General features: G+C 43.2%; 1 protein-coding gene across 1 annotated transcript; it reads right to left on the bottom strand.

Moving 5' to 3' along the window:
* Positions 1 to 914: 914 nt before the first annotated feature.
* On the bottom strand, positions 915 to 9,152 carry LOC138750538 (endogenous retrovirus group 3 member 1 Env polyprotein-like). Its single transcript, XM_069912629.1, has 2 exons — positions 8,510 to 9,152; positions 915 to 3,454 (listed from the first exon to the last, which is right to left on the bottom strand). Exon 2 carries the CDS (start codon positions 3,141 to 3,143, stop codon positions 1,440 to 1,442), a length of 1,704 nt encoding a protein of 567 aa, XP_069768730.1. The 5' UTR covers positions 3,144 to 3,454; positions 8,510 to 9,152; the 3' UTR covers positions 915 to 1,439.
* Between the last annotated feature and the right edge of the window lie 6,005 nt (positions 9,153 to 15,157).

The raw sequence follows: 15,157 nt of genomic DNA, 5'->3' as shown, positions 1-15,157 counted from the left end.
ACACTGTGGAACTCACTCACCTAAAAAAGTTGCACTGAGGAACTCACTAATATAACTTTTTCATTTTCGAATTTAGCAAAATTACAAGGTTACACTGTGAAACTCAGGCACATAACCAGTTTACATGGTGGGAATCACTCACACAACAAGGTCAAATTTTGGGACTCACATAATACGGTCACACTGTGTAAGTTACTCCCAGAACAAGTTTACACCATGGGACTTACTCACCTAAAAAGATTACACTGAGGAACTCATTAACATCACATTTTCAAAATCGAATTTAGCGAAATTAAAAGGTAACACTGTGAAACTCAGACACATAACAAGTTTACACGGTGGGACTCTCACACATAACAATGTCACACTGTCAAACTCACTCTATACCAATGTTATACACTGAGGCCCACTAACTAGACAGGTTGACACTGTGGAATTCACTTCCATAACAATGTCACACTTTCAAACTCACTGACATTACAAGGTCAAATGGTGAGACTCACTCACACTGTGGAACACACTCACCTAAAAAAGTTGCACTGAGGAACTCACTAAAATAACATTTTCAATACTGAATTTTGCAAAATTACAAGGTTACACTGTGAAACTCACCCACATAACAAATTTACACCTTGGGAATTTCACACATAAAATGTCACACTGTCGAACGCACTCCATACCAATGTTACACCCTGAGACTCACTAAGTAGAAAGGTTGACACTGGAAATCACTTCTATAACAATGTCACACTTTCAAACTCACTGACATTACAAGTTTACTCTGTGGGAATTTCTCACATAATAAGGACAACTTGTGGGACTAACATAATAAGGTCACACTGTGAAAATTACTCACGTAACAAATTTACACTGTGGGACTCACTGTCAGAAATAAAACTTCTCACACGAGTCTCTTTAAAACTGATGACACGACAAGCTTTATTTACAAGTCTGCAGAGTTGGACTCAAATGGTTTCTCACCAGTTAAGTCCCGATACATACAGTGCATTGATTTTTATACCTTTATTATTTGCCCTTCCCCTTCTTATTAATACTGTTTTAATTGGTTAGTATTACAAAAACATTCTAAGTATAACTGCATTATTAATTATCACGTTCGTTACGTACGCTGTGAACTCTACATTCACTGAATTCTGTTTCTCACACTTCTTATCAATCCTTTGTCTCCTGCATGTCTCTCACTATGACCATGAAAAGATAGGTTTAAAAAAACATATTCAGCAGATCCTTCTGTCCTTGACTGCTAGTAAACTCTCTGTCCGTTCTGGCTTCCCTGTTTATGATTAATCATCACATTTTAACTTAAGTCTTTTTAACCTAAATTCTCTATATCACAATCCACCCCTTTCTCTCTTTAAAATGTGTTGAATATATGTATAGATATGAATGGGGATTCTAAGCTAGGGAAGAGAAATGTTTTATGATACATTAATCTCACGCTGAAATAAAAGTCTTACAGGGTCTCCCATCCCCCCTGGTTGCATAGCTTGTTCGACCATGGAAATCACCAGGCTGCGTAGACAGGGAATAATACAGGGCAAAATAAGTAGGAGGAATAAAATACCTCCGATGACCCACAAGAAGGTACGCCACCAGGTTCCTCCAAACCATTTGTCCATCCAATTAAATTGTGGGAAAGGATGCCAGGTTTGAACCGGTACATGGGACAATGTTCGAATATTATCAGCGATTTTACGAACGGCTTTTCCATTATCATCAATCTGTAAGCAGCAGTTAGTCAAATTAAGTTTGCCACATACACCTCCTTCCGTGGCTAGGAGATAGTCTAGGGCTAGACGGTTCTGATATATAGCAGAGCGCATTTGACCTTGCTGGGATGCAAGTAATTGCAGGGCTATAGCTGTTTGATTTGTAACAATTTCAAGCACTGCTTGTAAGCGAATTATGCGATTTAACATATATATAGGAGTACGATAACCCCAAGATCCATCTTGAGCCCATGTAGCGGGACCATAATATTGAATTATGCGCTCTGGAGGCCAATCATCTCTCCATTCTCCCAAATGTACCGTGGTAGAGCGGGGTTCACGATGTAATGTATCAAAGACCTTCACGCCTAATTTATGACCGTGATCCTGGGGTAGAAGGAAAAATTCTGGGCGGATTATTCCTAGGAAACAAGTTCCACTCCACTGTGAGGGAAGACGAGTATAAGCTTTATTACCACATACCCAGAATAATCCATTTGGGGATACTCCATACCCCCTTTCCCAAACTCTTTTAAGAACAGGATTTGATTGGTATGGTCCTGTGATGGTGGAAGTGGTACAATTCCAAAACTGAATACTGCTATTAGACAGGGGTAGGCAATTAGTTTTAAAAACAGTGGATAAGAACCAAGTCTGAGGTTTAGGAAACCAAGTGAAAACACCAGGCGAAATGCGAATCCATACAGCCTTGCAGGGACTTTCTCCTACTGGGTATTTGCCAGCTCGTGAGAGACAATAAAAACCAGAGGGGACGTTAGAGAGAGACCAGGTTTCTCTTGATCTCGTTCGGTTAGTTGTCCAAATGCGGGAAATCATGGTCAATGAATTGAGAGGTTCTCCCCACCAAGGCCATTGTTCTGACATCCGTGGACCCCCGCAGACCCAACAATTAGTTACATTAAAAGTTCCTGCAATTTTAGTTGCCAGATCTACAAAAAGGTTATCTCCCCCAATTACATTACTGAAACTTACATGGTTATTTGGATGGACTCGAACTAAGTCCGGCTGTCTTAAAGGGACAGGCAATCTCGAGTGTGGAGTGTAACTTCTCATTGGAACAGTACGTTGGTGTATGCAAAACCAGAGTCCATCAGGGCATGGTGGGCTTGAGTCACCTTTCCAACCGTTAAGAGGGAAAGGAGTGGTATTAGGAATCTGTATATAATGACCCATATTATTTCCTTCTTTTTCCACACAAGGGGTATATGGATGTTGGGTGGTATTTTCTGCCCAGCATTTCTCAGGAACTGAGGTATGGGAAATGAAATTACCTTCCTTTCTTCCCCAAATGTGGTCCTGAAACAGGACCACTGTATCTCTGCATTTCTTACATTTCACACCTGATAAAGACATAGGCAAACTAAGAAAAATCAAAGAACATAACAATAACATTGTGAATTAAGTCTTTTTACGAAATCGTAAGGTAAGAGGTTTTTCTCCAGGAATACAAGTCCAATCTGAGTTCGTATCAGGGTCCTGTGGCGCCTCTACAGGTCCCTTAAATCTGGATGCGTGTGTCCACCCCTTCTCTCTTGTTCGTGCTGCAGCTTCTGTAGTTAAGAGAACTTGGTATGGACCTTCCCACTGGGGCTGGAGTTTTTCAGTCTTCCAGGTCTTGATAAGAATCCAGTCTCCTGGTTCCACTTTGTGTAAAGAAAAGTCTAGAGGCGGTGTTTGTGCCAATAGTCCTCTCTTTCGTAAATCTGTAAGAGAGCGTGACAGTGCCTGTAAATAGTTCCTAACAAATATATCCCCTTCCCCCAAGGTGGGACACCCCTCAACTGTACTCCAGAAGGGAAGCCCAAACATCATTTCATAAGGGGACAGCCCTACATCTTTTCGTGGGGCAGTACGAATTCTCAATAAGGCTAGGGGCAGACACTTTATCCAAGGCATTTTAGTTTCCACCATTAACTTTGTCAATTGGATTTTTAGTGTTCCATTCATACGTTCGACCTTCCCTGAGCTTTGTGGATGCCAAGGGGTATGTAATTTCCAAGAGACCTGTAATGCATCACAAATCAATTGCTGGATTTTTGAAGAAAAATGTGGACCCCTGTCTGAGTCTATAGAATCCATTATACCATATCTGGGGATTATCTGCTCTAGGAGGAGGCGAGCTACTGTAGAGGCTGTAGTATTTATTGTTGGGAAGGCTTCTACCCATCGGGTAAAGTGATCTATTATCACCAACAGATATTTCCATCTTTGAACTTGAGGTAACTCTGTGAAGTCGATCTGGATACGTTGAAAAGGGCGTATGGCTAATGGTTGACCTCCCATGGTCCCTGTCCTCATTATCTTCTTATTAATTTTTGTGCATAGGTAACAATTTTGCACCTCTTGTTGGGCCAAGGTGTAGATTCCCTTACACACATATTCTCGAAGCACTGTGTCACATAAGGCTTGGGTGCCCCAGTGGCTCTGTTGATGCAGGTGTTTTAAAATATTGCGAGTTATTTCTTTATTTAGAACAATTCTTCCATCTGGTGTTTTCCATGTTCCATCAGGTAACTGGCTTGCGCCCAGCAATCCATGTTCTTTTCTTCCTTAGCAGTGAAAATGGGAGCTGTCTTTATGCCTTGCCTTATTGGGATTAAAGTCAGCAAACGGACTTCTTGTTGCATGGCTGCTCTTTTGGCTTCTTCATCAGCCAGTCTGTTTCCAATTGCTGTCGGGTTATCTCCCCTTTGATGGCTTGGTATGTAGACCACTGCTATTTCTTGGGGTAATGTTAAGGCTTCTAGAGTCAGAGTAATCATCTGTTCGTGTGCCAATTCCTTTCCTCTTGATGTAATTAGACCACGCTCCTTCCAGATCTTACCAAAGGTATGCACTACCCCGTATGCGTATTTGGAATCTGTGTAAATTGTTCCAATTTTCTTTGCCAGTATTTTGAGGGCTCTCTGCAAGGCATATAGTTCACAGGATTGTGCTGACCAGCTTCCGGGTAGTCTCGTGGATTCTACTACTTTCCAAGTATTTCCTTCTATTATAGCATACCCATTTCTTCTCATTCCGTCAACACATCTGGCGGAGCCGTCAATGTAGAATTCATATCCTTCTCCCAGCGGAGTATCGCAAAGGTCTTCTCGGGTCTTGGTCTGAAGATCTGTCAACTCGACACAGTCATGCTCCACCTCTTTCTCTGTTTCACTGCCGTATAAAAATTGAGCTGGGTTGCAGCTATTAATTTTTGCAAACTGTAAATCTTCTCCAACCATTAAAATGGTTTCATACTTTAATATGCGAGAATCAGTCAGCCATCGATGGGCAGTTTGTGTTAATAAAACACTTACAGAATGGGAGGTGTACACAGTCATCTTTCCTCCAAAAGTAAGTTTACGTGCTTCCTCTACCAACAGAGCAGCAGCCGCTACTCCCTGGATACACGTCGGCCATCCGCGAGACACTGGGTCCATCATTTTGGAAAGGAAAGCTACTGGGTGTCGCTGACCGCCTTTTTCTTGTGTTAAAACTCCCACAGCTGTTCCTTGGTTATGAGTGACAAATAGCTGGAAGGGCTGTTTTAAAGAGGGCAGAGTGAGCACTGGGGCTCGTGTTAGGCGATGTTTCAAGTCCTCGAACCATCCCTCCTCCTCCTGGGTCCATTTCAATGGATAGTCATTTTCATTTGTCAGTTTATCATACATAAACTTCACCAAAGCTGAGTAGTCCTCTATCCATAACCTACAGTATCCTAAGAGTCCCAGGAATTGTCTTATTTCCTTCTTATTACGGGGTAAAGGCATTCTAGTGATTCCCGCAATTCGTTCAGGGGTAATCCGTTTCTGTCCTTTACTTATCTGGTGTCCCAGATATATCACAGTTTTCTCAACAAACTGTAACTTGTTTCTGGACACTCGTAGACCCTTTTTCCCCAGATAATTCAAGAGTCTAATGGTCTCTCTCCTCATTTCTTGTTCCTTGGGTCCTGATAATAGTAAATCATCCACATACTGCATTAGTTGGGAATCATCAGATTGTGGATAGTCCATCAGGATTTGTTCTAGCATTTGTCCAAACAGGTTTGGAGATTCAGTGAACCCTTGGGGCAATACAGTCCACCGAAACTGTCTCCGTCTACCTGTCCATGGATTTTCCCATTCAAACGCAAACATATCTCTACTTTCCTCTTCTAACGGACAAGTCCAGAAGGCATCCTTCAAGTCGATAACACTAAACCACTCATGGTCTGGGGGAATCCGACTCATAATAGTATAGGGATTAGGTACCACTGGGTGGCGGGTCTGAACAATAGCATTCAAACTTCTTAGATCCTGAACTAGGCGATAGGATCCATCTGACTTTTTTACTGGGAGTATAGGGGTGTTATAAGGTGACATGCATTCTTCTAATAGTCCGTCTCGTATTAAAGTCTCAATTACCGGTTGTAGCCCTTTTCTCCCTTCCAAAGAAATAGGATACTGACGTTTCCTTACCGGCTGATGACCTGGTATTAATGTGACATGTAAAGGTGGGATGTCCAGACCTCCTCGATTTCCCTCCTTATACCAGACTCTCTCGTCAATCTGCCGTTCATTCTCTTCCTTTAAAGCGCAGAGGTGGACTCGCACTTCTCCGTCCACAGGGAGAGCACCCAAACCTAGGAGAGCCTGTAAGTCCCTTCCTAGGAGGTTAAATCCAGCCAAAGGTAATAACAAGAGGTCTTGTACCCCTTCTCTTTCTTCCAGTTTCACTGTTACTTGGGGAATTATTGATACCATTCTGGGAGCTCCTTCTATCCCAGAAATTGTCAAATTACTTTTTATAGGCTCAGTTCCGATTGGCACAGTTATTACACTACTTCGTTCCGCTCCTGTGTCCACCATAAACACCACCTCTTCTCCCTTGGGACCAATTTTTAGTTTTACCAGGGGTTCCCTCTTATATTTGGTCCCTAACATTTGGAACCCCTGACACCCCTAATCTTCTTCCATAAGTTCGAGGGCACGCAATTCCCTCTTGTATCGGGGGCATTCCCTCTTAAAGTGTCCTTCCTCATTGCAGTAATAGCACTTAACGAATCTCCGGGGTCTTCCCTCTCTTGGATATTTTGGATTGTTTAGAGGAAGGTTTTGTTTTCTTTCCCCTCTGGATTCAGCATTCATCTGTCGGATAGTCTGTACCATAACCTTTGTCGCCTTCTTTTGATCTTCTTCTTCTCTCTGCACATATACTTTTTGTGCCTTTTTTAACAGTTCACTTAGGGGTTTTTCACTCCAGTCCTCCTCCTTTTCTAGTTTCTTTCTAATGTCTTGCCATGATTTGGAAACAAATTCAATTCGAATAAGCTGTTCACCCATTGGTGTACTAGGGTCCACACCAGCATACTGTTGGACATTCTTTCTCACCCTCTCCAAAAAATCAGTAGGGGACTCGTCTTTCCCCTGGTGGTTCCCAAATGCCTTGGTAAAATTGTGACCCTTTGGCACAGCCTCCCGTATCCCTTTAATTGTCCACTCTCTATATTGTCTCATACTTGCCAATCCCTCGGGTGTTCGTTTGTCCCACCTGGGTTCATTTAAGGGATATTTTTGTTCATGGGGTCTAGGGTCCCCAGGTTGTTCATATTCCCACATGAGGAGGGCAGCCCGTCGAATCATCTGCCTCTCCTGGGGTGAAAATAATGTTCCCATTATTGCCTGCATCTCTTCCCACGTATATGTGTTTGGTCCCAAGAATTGGTCAAGCTGTTCAGCCAGTCCTATAGGATCTTCCAATAACTTTTTCATTTCTTTCTTAAATCCCCGCACCTCTGTACTAGTTAGGGGAACATTCACATATCCCGTTCCCCCTCCCGGTCCTCCCATAGGAACTTCTCTCAGGGGATTTAGGTTTATTGAAAACTTTGATGGTCCTGGACCAGTCTGGGATCTTGTCCAGGGTCGGTTTACCGGTGGAAGTTTAGGGTCCGACTCCCTTAATTCATCCTTTTTATCCCGGCCCCCTTCGGGGCAATCAGATTCATCACCTTTCCCCTCCGGTAATAAGCTTTCCTCGGGCGCAGTAGGCACCGGGGGAATATAAGGAGGGGGAAGGTTGTCCAGAGGTTCCCATTTCTTTTCTCCTGCCACTCTCAATTTAAAACATTCTGTTAAGGATCCTGGCCAGGGAACCCAACAAAATGCATATGCTGACTCTTCTTGATTCACCTTTTGTCTCGAATTTACATATATGTTTAATGCTTGTCTAACCCAATCCTCATCAGATCCAAATTTCGGCCACCAGACCGAGGAACCTTTAATAGGTTGTTTTGACCAAAGGAGACAATACTGGACCATCTTTTTCTTGTTTTTGTCCCGATATCTTTTACTATCCCAATTTTCAAACATTCTCCCCAAAGGGCTGTCAAGGTGTACTCCCAGGAATTGTCCTGAATTTTCAGACGAGCCCTTAGATTTTGATCCTCCCATTTTCCCACCTAGATCTGTTTATCGTTGCTGAGGACCCTCTCGCTCTGGACCCTACTCCCTTCCTCTCAGACGCCTCGTCGGAGGTGCTGTCCCTCCTTCGGTTACCGCTGAGGTTTTCCTGGGGTTGACCCCTCTCTTCTCGGCACTTCGTCGGAGGTGCTGTCCCTCCTTCGGTTACCGCCGAGGTTTCCCTGGGGTCTATCCTAGAGTCCCGCGACAGGGTCCTCACACAACGACAAAAGATCTATACTTAATCTATTCCGTTAGGTTTTTATCCAAACAGGTGTATCCCGTTACACCTGTTACCCAATCCCCACACCACAATCGTAAGTCGTCACTTACCGGTGTCTTCCCGGGGATTGAACCGTCACCCTTCTCCTCTCCGTCTTGTCGTGTCACCCTGTCCGGATACCACTCGCTCAAGCCGCCCGAAGCGACGAGCAAGGGACTAGGAGCCGCTGAACTCAGCGGGGTGCACCGCCTCCGATGTCCCTCTTCTCGCCTCCCCTCACGGCCGGAGTGTGGATCCCGGACGAGCCCCCATTTGTCAGAAATAAAACTTCTCACACATGAGTCTCTTTAAAACTGATGACACGACAAGCTTTATTTACAAGTCTGCAGAGTTGGACTCAACTGGTTTCTCACCAGTTAAGCCCCGATACATACAGTGCATTGATTTTTATACCTTTATTATTTGCCCTTCCCCTTCTTATTAATACTGTTTTAATTGGTTAGTATTACAAAAACATTCTAAGTATAACTGCATTATTAATTATCACGTTCGTTACGTACGCTGTGAACTCTACATTCACTGAATTCTGTTTCTCACACTTCTTATCAATCCTTTGTCTCCTGCATGTCTCTCACTATGACCATGAAAAGATAGGTTTAAAAAAACATATTCAGCAGATCCTTCTGTCCTTGACTGCTAGTAAACTCTCTGTCCGTTCTGGCTTCTCTGTTTATGATTAATCATCACATTTTAACTTAAGTCTTTTTAACCTAAATTCTCTATATCACACTCACTAACATAAAGTTTACAATATGGGATGCCCTAAATACCCAAAATTATACTGTGGAACTCTCCAAAATAACACGGTTACACTGTGGAACACACACACCAGAACATGTTTCATTGAGGAACTCACTAACATAACATGTTCAATATCGAATTTAGCAATATTACAAGGTAACACTGTGAAACACACCCACATAACAAGTTTACACTGTGGGAATCTCACACATAACAATGTCACACAGTCAAACTCACTCTCTACGAATGTTACACTCTGAGGCTCACTAACTAGACAGGTTGACACTGTGGAATTCACTTCCATAACAACGTCACACTTTCAAACTCTCTCATATAACAAGGTCAAACGGTGGGACTCACTCACATAACAAGGTCACACTGTGTAAATTACATAACACGGTTACACTGTGGAACTCACTCACCTAAAAAAGTTGCACTGAGGAACTCACGAACAAACAATATCGAATTTAGCAAAATTATAAGGTTACACAGTGAAACTCAGACACATTACAAGTTTACATGGTGGGAATCACTCACATAATAAGGTCACACAGTCTAAATTACTCACACAACAAGTTTACTCTGTGGGACACACTAACATATAGTTTGGAATATGGGTTACACTAAGTAAACAAAATTATACTGTGCAACTCTCTCATATGACAAGTTTACACTGTGGAACTGACTCACATAACACGGTTACACTGTGGAACTCACTCACATAACAAATTTATACTGTCCATCGCCGGATGTGGATTTGTTTGCTGCCAAATGCCAGATGTGGAATGGTACTCCTGCCCGATACTGAATGTGGAGTGTTTGGCCTGCCAGATGCCAGATTTGGACTGGTCTGCCAGTGAGATGCCGGATTTAGAATTGACTACCTGCCACATGCTAGATGTGGAATGGTCTGCCAGTAAGATGCTGAATCTGGTATCATCTTCCTGCCATTTGCTGGACATGGACTGCTCTGCCTAACAGATGCCAGATGTGGAATTGTCCATCTGGAAGATGCTGGATGTGGAATGTTCCTCTGACACATTCCGGATTTGGAATGGTACATCTGCCAGATGGTCCTCATGTAAGAATGTGGATGTACAATATAATTTGTGCCAGATGCTAGATGTGGAATTGTCCACCTGCAAGATGTCGGAGGTATAATTGTCCACCTGCGAGTCGCCAGATGTGGAATGTTCCACCTGCCAGATGCCGGAGGTGGAATGGTCCTTCTGTGAGAATCCGGATGTGGAATGGACTTTGTACCAGATGCCGGATGTGTAATCGTACAGCGGCGAGATGCCGGATGTAGAATGATCTTCTGGACGGGATGCCGGATGTGGAATGAAATTCGTGCCAGATGCCAGATGTGAAATGGTATGCTTGTCAGTTTCAGGATGTGGAATGGTCCCCTGCCAGATGCTGGCTATGGAATTGTCTGCCTGGCTGATGCTGGAGTGGAATAGACCACCTGCCAGTTGCAGGATAGGGAATAGTTTGCTGCCAGATTCCAGATGTAGTATGGGTTTTTTTTCCCCAGATGCAGGATGTGGAGTGGTCTGCCTGCCAGATGCCAGATGTGGAATTGTCCATCCACTTGATGCCAGATATTGACTAGTCTGCCTGATAGATGCCAGATGTGGACTGGTCGCTAGCGAGATGCCGCATTTAGAATTGACTAGCTGCCAGATGCTGGATGTGGAATGGTCTGCCTGTAAGATGCTGAATCTGCTATCATCTTCCTGCCATTTGCTGGAATTGGACTGCTCAGCCTAACAGATGATGGATGTAGAATTGTCCACCTGGAAGATGCTGGATGTGGAATGTTCGTCTGACACATTCCGAATGTGGAATGGTCTGCCTGCCAGATGCCAGATGTGGAATGGTCCACCTGTCAGATGCCGGATGTGGAATGGTCCTTCTGTGATAATCCGGATGTGGAATGGACTTCATGACAGATGCTGGATGTGAAATGGTACAGCGGCGAGATGCCAGAGTAGAATGATCTTCTGGACAGATACCGGATGTGGAATGGAATTCGTGCCAGATGTGAAATGATACAACGGCGAGTTTACAGTGTGGGTCTCACTTACCTAAAAAGGTTACACTGAGGAACTCACTAACAAAACATGTTCAATATCGAATTTAGCAAAATTACAAGGTAACACTGTGAAACTCACCCGCATAACAAGTTTGCACTGTGGGAATCTCACACATAACAATGTCACACAGTCAAACTCACTCTCTACCAATGTTACACTCTGAGGCCCACTAACTAGACAGGCTGACACTGTGGAATTCACTTCCATAACAACGTCACACTTTCAAACTCACTGACATTACAAGTTTACTCTGTGGGAATTTCTCACATAATAAGGTCAATTTGTGGGACTCACATAATAAGGTCACACTGTGAAAATTACTCACATAACAAATTTACACTGTGGGACTCACTAACATAAAGTTTACAATATGGGATGCCCTAAATACCCAAAATTATACTGTGGAACTCTCCAAAATAACACGGTTACACTGTGGAACACACACACCTGAACATGTTTCATTGAGGAACTCACTAACATAACATGTTCAATATCGAATTTAGCAAAATTACAAGGTAACACTGTGAAACACACCCACATAACAAGTTTACACTGTGGGAATCTCACACATAACAATGTCACACAGTCAAACTCACTCTCTACCAATGTTACACTCTGAGGCTCACTAACTAGACAGGTTGACACTGTGGAATTCACTTCCATAACAACGTCACACTTTCAAACTCTCTCATATAACAAGGTCAAACCGTGGGATTCACTCACATAACAAGGTCACACTGTGTAAATTACATAACACGGTTACACTGTGGAACTCACTCACCTAAAAAAGTTGCACTGAGGAACTCACGAACAAACAATATCGAATTTAGCAAAATTATAAGGTTACACAGTGAAACTCAGACACATTACAAGTTTACATGGTGGGAATCAGTCACATAATAAGGTCACACTGTCTAAATTGCTCACACAACAAGTTTACTCTGTGGGACACACTAACATATAGTTTGGAATATGGGTTACACTAAGTAAACAAAATTGTACTGTGCAACTCTCTCACATGACGTTTACACTGTGGAACTGACTCACATAACACGGTTACACTGTGGAACTCACTCACATAACAAATTTATACTGTCCATCGCCGGATGTGGATTTGTTTGCTGCTAAATGCCAGATGTGGAATGGTACTCCTGCCCGATACTGAATGTGGAGTGTTTGGCCTGCCAGATGACAGATTTGGACTGGTCTGCCAGTGAGATGCCGGATTTAGAATTGACTACCTGCCACATGCTAGATGTGGAATGGTCTGCCAGTAAGATGCTGAATCTGGTACCATCTTCCTGCCATTTGCTGGACATGGACTGCTCTGCCTAACAGATGCCAGATGTGGAATTGTCCATCTGGAAGATGCTGGATGTGGAATGTTCCTCTGACACATTCCGGATTTGGAATGGTACATCTGCCAGATGGTCCTCATGTGAGAATGTGGATGTACAATATAATTCGTGCCAGATGCTAGATGTGGAATTGTGCACCTGCAAGATGTCGGAGGTATAATTGTCCACCTGCGAGTCGCCAGATGTGGAATGTTCCACCTGCCACATGCCGGAGGTGGAATGGTCCTTCTGTGAGAATCCGGATGTGGAATGGACTTTGTACCAGATGCCGGACGTGTAATGGTACAGCGGCGAGATCCCGGATGTAGAATGATCTTCTGGACGGGATGCCAGATGTGGAATGAAATTCGTGCCAGATACCAGATGTGAAATGGTATGCTTGTCAGTTGCAGGATATGGAATGGTCCTCTGCCAGATGCTGGCTATGGAATGGTCTGCCTGGCTGATGCTGGAGTGGAATAGACCACCTGCCAGTTGCAGGATGGGGAATGGTTTGCTGCCAGATTCCAGATGTAGAATGGGTTTATTTTCCCCAGATGCAGGATGTGGAGTGGTCGGACTGCCAGATGCCAGATGTGGCATTGTCCACCCACTTGATGCCAGATATTGACTAGTCTTCCTGATAGATGCCAGATGTGGACTGGTCGATAGCGAGATGCCGCATTTAGAATTGACTACCTGCCAGATGCTGGCTGTGGAATGGTCTGCCTGTAAGATGCTGAATCTGCTATCATCTTCCTGCCATTTGCTGGAATTGGACTGCTCAGCCTAACAGATGATGGATGTGGAATTGTCCACCTGGAAGATGCTGAATGTGGAATGTTCCTCTGACACATTCTGGATGTGGAATGGTACATCTGCCAGATGCCGGAGGTGGAATGTTCCTCATGTGAGACTCTGGATGTATAATATAATTCGTGCCAGATGCCAGATGTCGAATTGTATGCTTGCCAGATTCCGGAGGTGAAATTGTCCACCTGCAAAAGCCCAAATGTGGAATGGTCTGCCTGCCAGATGCCAGATGTGGAATGGTCCACCTGCCAGATGCCAGATATGGATTGGTCCACCTGCCAGATGCCGGAGGTGGAATGGTCCTTCTGTGTGATTCCGGATGTGGAATGGACTTCATGACAGTTGCTGGATGTGTAATGGTACAGCGGCGAGATGCCAGAGTAGAATGATCTTCTGGACAGATACCGGATGTGGAATGGAATTCGTGCTAGATGCCAGATGTGAAATGGTACAGCGGCGAGTTTACAGTGTGGGACTCACTCACCTAAAAAGGTTACCCTGAGGAATTCACTAACGTAATATTTTCAATGTCGAATTTAGCGAAATACAAGGTAACACTGTGAAACTCACCCACATAACAAGTTTACACGGTGGGAATCTCACATATAACAATGTAACACTGTCGAACACACTCCATACGAATGTTACACCCTGATACTCACTAAGTAGAAAGGTTGACACTATGGAAATCACTTCGATAACAATGTCACACTTTCAAACTCACTCACATAACAAGTTTACACTCTGGGAATCTCTCACATAATAAGGTGAATTTGTGGGATGCACATAATAAGGTCACACTTTGTAAATTACTCACAGAACAAATTTACATTGTGGGACTCACTAACATAAAGTTTACAATATGGGATGCCCTAAGTACCCAAAATTATACTGTGGAACGCTCCAAAATAACACGGTTACACTGTGGAACACACTCACCTAAACATGTTTCATTGAGGAACTCACTAACATAACATGTTCAATATCGAATTTAGCAAAATTACAAGGTAACACTGTGAAACTCACCCACATAACAAGTTTACACTGTGGGAATCTCACACATAACAATGTCACACAGTCAAACTCACTCTCTACCAATGTTACACTCTGAGGCTCACTAACTAGACAGGTTGACACTGTGGAATTCACTTCCATAACAACGTCACACTTTCAAACTCTCTCATATAACAAGGTCAAACGGTGGGACTCACTCACATAACAAGGTCACACTGTGTAAATTACATAACACGGTTACACTGTGGAACTCACTCACCTAAAAAAGTTGCACTGAGGAACTCACGAACAAACAATATCGAATTTAGCAAAATTATAAGGTTACACAGTGAAACTCAGACACATTACAAGTTTACATGGTGGGAATCACTCACATAATAAGGTCACACAGTCTAAATTACTCACACAACAAGTTTACTCTGTGGGACACACTAACATATGGTTTAGAATATGGGTTTCACAAAGTAAACAAAATTATACTGTGCATTTCTCTTACATGACGTTTACACTGTGGAAATGACTCACATAACACGGTTACACTGTGGAACTCACTCACATAACAAGGTTATACTGTGGAACTCACTCACCTAAAAAGGTTACACTGAGGAACTCATTAACATCACATTTTCAATATCGAATTTTGCAAAATTACAAGGTTACACTGTGAAACTCAGACAAATAACAAGTTTACATT

The sequence above is a fragment of the Narcine bancroftii genome, unplaced genomic scaffold (assembly GCF_036971445.1).
Source record: "Narcine bancroftii isolate sNarBan1 unplaced genomic scaffold, sNarBan1.hap1 Scaffold_165, whole genome shotgun sequence".
Classification (NCBI taxonomy): Eukaryota; Metazoa; Chordata; class Chondrichthyes; order Torpediniformes; family Narcinidae; genus Narcine; species Narcine bancroftii.
This window is presented reverse-complemented; position numbering and strand designations above follow the sequence as displayed.

Coding starts and splice junctions, on each gene's coding strand:
- LOC138750538 (XM_069912629.1), bottom strand. CDS start 3,143: ATGTTATTGTTATGTTCTTTGATTTTTCTTAGTTTGCCTATGTCTTTA.